The 10,190-nt window shown below is 32.4% G+C and overlaps 1 protein-coding gene across 1 annotated transcript in view; it reads right to left on the bottom strand.

The window, feature by feature from the left end:
• LOC117119507 (blastula protease 10-like) overlaps positions 1 to 10,190 on the bottom strand; it is a gene marked incomplete at its 3' end in the record, with an annotated part of 30,416 nt that overhangs the window by 10,181 nt on the left and 10,045 nt on the right. Inside the window, exons 2-7 of the mRNA XM_033264332.1 lie at positions 7,294 to 7,492; positions 5,960 to 6,155; positions 2,849 to 2,960; positions 2,277 to 2,346; positions 1,091 to 1,297; positions 529 to 655 (exon numbers count right to left, since the gene is read on the bottom strand). Of these exons, the coding sequence (XP_033120223.1) occupies positions 529 to 655; positions 1,091 to 1,297; positions 2,277 to 2,346; positions 2,849 to 2,960; positions 5,960 to 6,155; positions 7,294 to 7,368 (787 nt within the window). The remainder of the gene's footprint in view (positions 1 to 528; positions 656 to 1,090; positions 1,298 to 2,276; positions 2,347 to 2,848; positions 2,961 to 5,959; positions 6,156 to 7,293; positions 7,493 to 10,190) is intronic.

The raw sequence follows: 10,190 nt of genomic DNA, 5'->3' as shown, positions 1-10,190 counted from the left end.
GGAGGGTGGGGGGGGGAGAGATCTACTATCCGATTTAGAGTCACGTGTTCGTAAGATAATAGAGGAAATAATAAGATCAGTGTGCTGAGTATATACGGCAGAATTTATTTTTGTGTTGTGATCAAAAATGTATGCTCTCATTACATTTATTGTTGTTATTATTATTATTAATATTATTATTATATTATATTTGTATCTTTGTGATGAACCACATTAGTTATTTTTCTTTTATAGGCCCTCTTAACCTCTTCGGACATGTTTTTTGGGTCAAGGTTATATTGTTATTATGAACGCTAGCCAATTTGAAACTACTGTCTGAGGTTTCAGAATAGGTGTCTGCTTCCCTCTATAGTTGGATTTCATTGCCTATATATAACATCCTCATGAAATGAAATTCAAGTTTTTGTGGATTTTTGCGGGGATTTTTATTGTTTTTTTGCCATAATGTATCTCTAAAACCCCTTCCCAGAAAAAAAACAAACAATGATTTTAATGTCAGGGTTTAAGAGGTTAAAGAAAGATACTCACTATCACATTCATACATAAGGTTTGCCAAATGAATGTCTTGAAACGATAGCCCAGACCTTTGTCCAATCACATCTTGCAGAATAGGATCTAGAGTCACGATTGTTGGAAGGCCGTTTACCGAGAAGTACTGTAAAATGATGTTTGTTATGTACAATTTCTTCGGCTTTTAAATAATAATAATGTTAATGACAATGATATTGATGATGATGATGATGATGATAGTGATGATGATAATAATGAGGATAATGATGATTATGATGATGATGACAATGGTGGTGGTGGTGGTGGTGCTGATGTTGATGTTAATGTTAATGATGTGGTGGTGTTGATGGTGACGGTAGTAATGACGATGATGATTATGATGATAATGATGATGCTAATAATAATGAAAAAAAAATAATAATAACAACAACAATAATAATAATAATAATAATAATAATAATAATAATAATAATAATAATAATAATAATAATAATAATAATAATATAGCATTATAGGTAAACAATGGGATTGTTTAAATTTTCCAACTACTGAAATAATATTATTATTGATAACTACTCACAGACTTTCCATAATGCATCACTGATGTCAGGTCATATGGCACATCCATAGTATTAATATAGTCAGTTCCGTATTTTAAAAAATTGTTATTACTCGTTCCACCTATCACATTATCCCATAGAATCTCAACGAAGTCGTCACGATCTGGTCGCGATTGCTCGTGAAAAAACCCAGCAGCATGTCCGATTTCATGAGCTATTATCCCAAGCTTTTAAAACGTGTTTTGAATTAAAATGAGAATTATTTTTATTTATAAAAATGGTAAAATGGTAAATTGTGGATATTAGTACGTTTATAATATATGATAATGATAATATACATTATCTTAATTACGGTAATAGGCCTAAAATAACACCAATAATAATAGATTTTAGTATTTTACTATCATTATTTTGAACAATGATGATAATTCTAATAATAATTACAGGTCTCCTTCCAATTAAAGATTACTTTTAGGACCGGGGTTTTGGTGGTCTTTAGCAGCTTTGGTCTCTATTTAGAATCCCTCTAATTAATGACCGGCACCGGTCTTAATTATCACTATTTAGAGGGAAATTGAAGAAATGATATAGTAAATGTAAGATCGTTTTATTCAATTGCTTTAGAATTAAAAATCCTAATTAAAAATCCAAACATTAATTCCATTACATGTTCTAACAACTTTAATTGGAGGGAGACCTGTATAACGATAGTAAATAGGATGATGCTGATTAAGATTAATAATGGTAATGGTAACGATAATATATTTCATCAAACACACAAATAACAAGATTATGATTCCTAATAAAAGGGACAATAATAGGATTTTAAAATTAAGTTCTGTCCAATCAACAGCTTGACATTATTATTATTATTATTATTATTATTATTATTATACTATTATTTACTATTATTATACTTATAATACTATTAATAATCATATTATTAATATTTATTAATAATTTAATCATAATATTAATTATTATTATTATTATATTCATAAATACTTTAAAGGACATATTACATAGTATAACTATTTTTAAATAGGCCGATATAAATTCATCTTTATTTGAAGTATAGATGAAACGTAAACATATGCCTCCTACAGCGATCCATTTTTTCCCTGTGAATTAATTATTTTGTGCAGTAGCCGTACTCCTTGTAAAGTCCTAAAAATCATATAAAAAATGTATTAAATAATAACCTACATATTGGCATCCGACGCCGATAGATATGTTCTGAGGCTGACTACTGATTTTACCGATATAAGACCAGCACCTACATAGAAACAGAATTAATTTTTATCTTAGAATATGTTAGATATTGCAAATGAAATTATTTTCTCCATCAAAACTAGAAAATAAGACAATCTAATATTAACATGCGGTTACTCAATGGCTTTGGCTGTGAGTACAAGATTGTATTGAATTAAATATTGTTTTTTTAATGTTGGGAACACACCGTAAAATGGCCCCTTGTCTGTAGGCCCATTTCCTATTGAGGTTTTCAGGTGGTGGGGAATCACTAATCGGGCCATGTAGACAATCACTTACTCTTTTTGGAAAGTGTACTGTGCTTTTTATTTGTAGGAGTGCAGCGATATGAACTAGGATCAAGGTTATGTAAATACCTATAAGGCATAGCGCATATGCTGAGCCGTTGCGCCTCTGAAGGCAATATGGAGAGTCTTTGTTCAAATCTAAATAAAAAAATATGCTTTTATCCTGAATTCTGTATATAACATTATTAGCAAAAAATTAATGCAATCATTAGTACTTGCCCATCTTGCTTAGTAAATAAAACTCTATCTCCAGACGATACTTCCTGGAACCGCACGCAGGTGTTAGTCTCCCAGTGCTCGATTGCTGTACGGATTATATCTTCGTTATCAACTTTGAAATGAATTATGAACATACACATTGTTAATTTCAAGAAAGGTGGGTGAGTTGGTAGCTAAGAAGTCCTACAAAATTTGGCGTTTGAATGTATATGACATTTAAAAAAAAACCGGCGACTAAAATTGTATATGTTAGCATCATTTTGGCATCAAATATATTAATCAAGACACGTATTATTGACTTGAGTAACTTGTGAATCTGTAGAAACAAGTAATTTTAGTGTAACACACCTGTAAAGGTAGATTTGAAACCTGTTTTTACATAGGTCAGTTACAACGGTTTTACAAAAACTGATTAACCGGAAATAATACACTCGGACATGCCTGTTGTTTTCCCTAAAAAAGACCCTGCAACGCATTCAAGATCGCACAGTCTACGCTCCAGTAAGCACAATCTTTTATACCTGTTTCTAAACCGTTTGTATAACCATTTCAACAGCTAATTTTCCTTACAATCAGATAGGGCAAGCCTATTTTTATAAACGATGATGAGAATCGGAGAAAAAAAATCAAGACTACCCAAAAGAAGAAGTTATCTACTTCGCCCCTAAGGAGATCATAGACTGTGATCAACTAATGGGCGTTCAGATAGTTTAAAACTTGTGAAGGATTTACGTAGATTGATGAAAATAGTGAGCGGGTGAAAGCGAAAGCCAGTGGCCTAAACATACACGGGACACCTGCAAATGTACATGACTTAAATCCATATCTTAGCAACGGAGAAACTCCAACAAGAGTCCTCATAAAGTCTAGATATACCGCTTTCTGTACGAAATGACGAAATTGCAGATTCACTAAAGAAGATAGGTTGTAAAAGCATAGGTGACGAACACTTAGGTTGTAAGGATACACGATAAGTTATCACGATTCTTAAATGGTGATCGAGCTATCTTCTTCGAACCTTTTAAAGGCAGCTTACCACGTCTCTTAAAAACCAACAACTTCAATGCTCCCCTTAACAATAAATACCAGAAAGTCGAAATAAAATGCTTTGAGTGTAGTTACCGGGCACCGAATTTACAAATGCCCAATTATAAAATTGCACAGCACGGTGTGTCACTTGTGCAACAAATCTGATCATCTTGCAAGAAATTGAAAAGATAATGTAGTGAAAGATTATGAGAGTCAACCTACATCAATTACAAAGGTACTCTGTACCCGGAAGTGATGGAGGAGAGTGAAGTAGTTGGAACATCAGATGAGGAAAATGATCAGCCTGACACTACCACTGACAAAGCAAGTGACGTCATTTAAGTCCTCAAAGAACTATTAAACAAACCTGCAAATAAAAAAAAAAGAAAAAAAAAAAAAAACACTACAGAGTCACTAGAACTAGATGAAACGGTCCACAAAATTATGAAAGAAGCAATCGCAAAAGCGAAAGCCATCAGTCAAGATGAAGGAATACCAACAGACACAACAGGACTTTCAATATACGTCGACAGAGAGAAATAAGTTGAAACAACGAAAAAGGAAAGGAGCAGCGCAAAAAAAAAAAACAAAAAAAAAAACACTTATCAGATCCATTACAGATTTCTACAAAACCACAAACTTGCGTTCTCATGGACAATGTCACTACAGCACTAGAGAACTGCCACCAAAAATTGAAAAGCTTACAGAAAGCGGAGAAGGAAAAAATTCAGAAAACAGATGTAACTTTGTAAGTTAAATCAACTGTTAGGCAATAAATTATTAGTATTCGATGTTTTAAAAAAATGGATAACAATTATAGAAATAATTTGTAGATTTAATTTCATTAAATGAGGTATAGGAGAACATTTTAAAAGAAGAAAACTTAATTGGTTAAAGGAACAAAATGTGCAAATTGCGTTGTATCATACCGTACGTAATGCCTATTTATTATTAGGGCTATTTCATTATGTTTACTTTTTCTGTGTAATGTCTGTATAATGCAAAAAAGGAATAAATATATTAGAAAAAAAAAAAGAAAAAAAAAAGATTGCTTTTCTGCAAGAAACACATTTTGATAGGAAATGGTATAAAGTGTAATGACACGTTATGGATGGGATTCATGTATCATAGTTTTGGCACATCAAATAGTCGAGGCGGGTCAATATTCATCAATGAAAGTTTTTATACAAATGATATAAAATATAAATACATAGGAGATGAGTGAAGAATTTTAATATTGAGTGTGAAACTTAACAAAATATATAATTTAATAAAGATACTTGCCCCTAACTACAAAGAAAGGGCCGCTTTTTTAAAGCTTGAAACAAAGGAACAGTAGTTAAAATATGTAATAAAACAAATGAATATATCGTTATAGGAGGTTATATGAATAATTGTATATTAGAAAGAACATTAGATCAACAGAATTATAGTTGTATTAACTATTAGAAATATTCAATTGTTAAAAATAACTGTATGAACAAAGTTTATTTAACTGACATATAAAGGAAAAAAAAAAAAAACAATTTACATGGAGACATGGAAACACGTACAGAAGACTGCATTTCTGGAGCGTGTCTAAAGCCTCCTATAGAAACGGTGACATAATGTCTACGGATATCAGACCGTCATTCTTTTCAGATCACTAAGCTATTACTCTTAAATTATAAGAAAAACAATAGGTGATACGCTAGTGTATAATAAGAATATCATAATACTGCTGTTGCTGCAACAGCAGCAGCAGCAACAACAGCAACAACAACAATATTTTAGCATTTATATAGTGCTTTTAACCGGAGTCTCACAGCGCAAAAAAAAGTATGAACTATAGAAAAAGGTGAGTTTCAAGAGATTTGAATTGATAAAAAGTTGGAGCATAATGATGATGATGATGATGGTGATGTGGAGGATAATAATGATGATGATGATGATAATAATAATAATAATAATAATGATGATGATGATGATGATGATGATGATGATGATAATGATGATAATGATGATGAAAATGATGAAAGTAATAAATTAATCATTTAACAATTGCGGGCATTTACGCAAAAACAATGATTAACTCGGACTTACGTGATTCATCGGCAATTTCATATGGGATTATAGCATCAGGCCACCGATAAAACTGACTGTTTATAGCTTTGCGTTGTGTCGGTCCCCCTAAAATCGCGTTTTCAAGCTCTTCTCGTTGTTTCTCTGTTAGTTTTATATCTCCTTCAAATGTGTCACCAGACTCTGTCTCCCCAGAACGTCCGTTTGGGTGCAATTTCTAAAATTAGATAAGTATTTCGTTGAAAAACAGTATTTTCTGTATGTGTTTGTATAATTATTATTCTAAGGAACAAAATGTAGGCTAAGCGGGAAAGGTACGACCAACCCCAACAACTTAAAATTCAGGATCGGTTTTATTATAGGTCCTAGTTCTAATACTGTAAATGCTCAAATAAATGCCGCGGCGCTTAAAAAATTGTTGGAGGTTCTAGTGCGGCGCTTATTTGAGAGCGACGCTTATAAAAATATTGGTGCTTTCCATGCCTGTTCCCATGTTACCTATCTAACGTATTCCTGTAGTTCATTAGACCTCTCATGGGTCCTACGTCATCGTAAATAAACGTTTATAAAGAAATAGGGCCTACTTGTGTCTTTATCATAGTGTTATTTATTCATTTTAATACTGTATATTTTGTATTAAAAGTCCGTTTCTCAAAGTGTTTCATTACTTACACACAGGGCAATATATATACTCTCGATTAAACGCCGCAGTGCTTATTTCGAGAGCGGCACTTAGCGAAAAATTATCATTTTTGTTGTGGCGCTTAATCGAGAGCGGTGGTTTTTCGAGAGCGGAGCTTATTCGAGGATTACGATAGGGCCTACTGTATCACCAAAAATAAACCTTTTGAATTGGCTACTACAAGCCTTTATTGCAAAATTTGATACACAATCGTGATAATATTTATCTCTTTGGTTACCAATTTAAAAGCCATCCACGGTGATGTGATGGTTTATATTTTAATGAACAAATTGTATTTCTTGTGTAGGTTTTTATAATCTTTATACTAATTTATCTTCAAAAAGGACGACCAACCCAACAATTAGAAAATCAGGATGGGCTTTATTATAATATTTCAAAAAATTAACATAAAATACTTCTTTAAAATAGTCACTTTACAAGTATTAATTTTAAACTTTAATACCCAATCATGGATTTATCCCTTTGGGGTTTGCGATGGTAATAGGCTCTGAAAATCACAGTATTGCCATAAATCAAGTCAATACATTAATAAAAATAAATAACCAGCAGTATAAAAATAACCCTAATGTGATTTCCCCGGTGACGTCACACTCTCATGCGCAAACCCATGTCACCCAACAATAGATAGAATTTGACAGAAAAAAAGACTTACTTCAGTCGTACGGGCAAATGTAGCAGGGATAAAGATAAACAGCAGTAGACCTATCAGCATCTTCGACAGAGACATGTTGAAGGTGTATACTTCTGTTCAGACAACCACTTCTTGTTTAGTCCACTGTGATGTCGTATTTACTCTCTAATATTGTTGTCAGCCTTGCTATATCAACCTCGTTATCTTTATACACGTTTACCTTTGAGTTAAACAAAAACAGTATTACTACTATGGGGCTTGCCTCTTTGACATACAGGTTTAGGGTAATGTGCAGAGTTCTAGTCTAGTTGTAGAAATCACAAAATAAATCATTAAACATTTTAAAGTAAAAAACACTCATTGAAGAAAAAAAAAAACATACTAATAAAATAACAAAAAAAAGGTCTTAACTATGGAGCCTGCACTGTGATAGAGAGGATGATATTGAGAGTACTTACCACTTCCCTAAAGAATCTGACCCGGCGGAAGTCAGTGAACATATATGTCTACCGTAAGTGATTTATAAGTCGAGGACAAAAATTGTTCCTACATTTCACGCCTTTGTTTTTTGAAACGCTTTAGAAAACGCAAATTGCGTTAAACATGACGTCATATTTCAATATGCACATTGATTGGACAAAATTTGAAGATTAAAGCATGGAAAGTGACAGATGCGTAAAAAGAGGGGAAAACGGGTTGAAAAGGAAAATAAATCGGAAAAACAACCTTTTTTATGGTAGCACAGGAAAGGTTAATCATAAACAAAAACAATAGCCTTTTCTGCTATCTGTATTTTCATGATCTATCAAATAACATTGTATTTGATAATTCAGTACCTTATTTTATATCGATCGATTTTAAAATTTCAGATTATCAGTTAGAATGTGAATACTACGACGCTAAGGCGCCCTTCCTTCTGCGATTTTCAATGTCATGCTATACCAATATGCAATTATAATTTCATAATTATTATGTGGCTGTGTCCAGCTGAAACACCAAAATCAGGAACTTGGTGAAAATATAACATTTTAAGTTTTAATTGTTAAAACAATCCTGACATAATAACCGTTATCTTTAACAGGGTAGGCCTAACAATAGAGAAAATAGAACATGGCCTAACCCATAATACTCTTGAGTGGATAAAATCAAATGCATATAGTATTAATACCTTACTCAAGGACACAAGCGAACAATGCACAGCGATCGATTGAAATCTTTAGGTTGGGAAAGCCAAACAGCTTCTGCCAATATACAGTACCAATATTTAATGTTATCTTTAAGTAATACACGTATTGTTTTATTTTATAGAAGGCGCACATCATCGGATGCCGACAGATGATGACTCGATTATAATCCAGCTTCAAATTAGCTGTTCATTCGCGTCTGGAGAATTGTAGTAAAAGTTGTACAATAAAAACGTGTTTGTGAGAATAATATTTCACCTAAATTTATTTATTTAATTAGAGACCAAATATAATTATGTATACAGGGAACAGAAAATTATTGAAAACTCTGGTTGCTTAGTAAATCTCGCCATAAGTTAGGGGACACGTTTATAATAATATGTGACCCAAGATTACAAAAGGGCTGTAAACTCGTACTCTATCAAAATATTTTTTTAATGTAAATTAATATTATTAACTTTATAATGAGGGCTCAATGACCTTAATCGGACAATTATGTGTGAAGTTTAGCTATTTTGAATTATAATTATTCTCTATAAACTAGCCTATAAAATTCTGAGCAAAAGGGCTTTAAAAGTACTGAAGAAATTGAAGAAAAATCACAGCAGTAGTCAAAGAAACTCCTTAGCAACAACACAGTTTCCATTGAACTAATTTTCTACGGTTTGCTGGAAATAGTTTGGGGAACAAAAATCTTATATTTTTAAGTCGAAATCCCAGAGAGTTAATTTGTGATACCCAGGGGAAAATTGGTTTATACCTTTATAAAGCTGAAACATCCACGTACTGATTATGGCATCCCTATTGTTTTGATGAATTTAGTAGACATAAGAAATCTTTTATTCGTCAAGCCTGGTTAGAGAGGGTGTTTTGTCGGGGTGTGGATGAAAAAGGGACAGGGTGGGGTTATGGGGAGGGGAACTGGATTTTTAAATAATATAAACATTTAAAAAATACAAGATTTTCAGAATTATGCAAGAATTTACAAGTAAAATGATCAGGATTTCTATTGTTGCAAGCTACATTGTAGCATGGGGAGGTGGTAAACAAGCTGTTTAAGCAAGACAATAATTCCTCCATTCGAACTATCGATTCCATCATTAAAATACTGGTAGATCACATTAACTACTCTGTATCTTCTTGAAAATCAAAACATTTAGCATTGTTTATGCGTCCACAATACTTAATTGAATGCTAGGCCTATACCTTTTTTTTGTGACCAATGATCCAAATCAAATTATGCCAGGGGCTGATGGGAAATTATGCTAAATTATACAAAATGTTTAATTTAATGGTTGTTTAATAATCACCTTTCTCCCACCTAAAATGAAAGCAACACTATTTTCAATACTATTACTGTATACCCAGTGGTGCCGCCAGAGTGGACGGTATCAGGTCTGATGTTCCCGACTGGAAGGAGTGAAGGAATTGGAATAAACAATTTTCCGGACGGGAAAAAGTTGCCATTGTCAGGGAATCAAGAACCCTACAATATATATATATTATATTCAATATATATTATTATATTCAATATATATATATATATATATATATATATAATATTCAATTACGTAATTAAGTTCATATAGGCATGGCCAACATAATAGGCCTAATTTGTGTTTATTTGGTCTAATCCGTCTACCTCACGATAGTATTGTTTATATTGTACAGTATACAACTTGAAACTTGAAAAAATAAATACACAAAAAAGAAATAAAATTCTTCGGAGGTGAA

Source organism: Anneissia japonica, unplaced genomic scaffold (assembly GCF_011630105.1).
Source record: "Anneissia japonica isolate Jap-2015-1 unplaced genomic scaffold, ASM1163010v1 scaffold288134_len74827_cov163, whole genome shotgun sequence".
In the NCBI taxonomy this organism is placed as follows: Eukaryota; Metazoa; Echinodermata; class Crinoidea; order Comatulida; family Comatulidae; genus Anneissia; species Anneissia japonica.
Note: the sequence above shows the minus strand (reverse complement) of the source record. Positions and strands in the feature narration are given on the sequence as shown.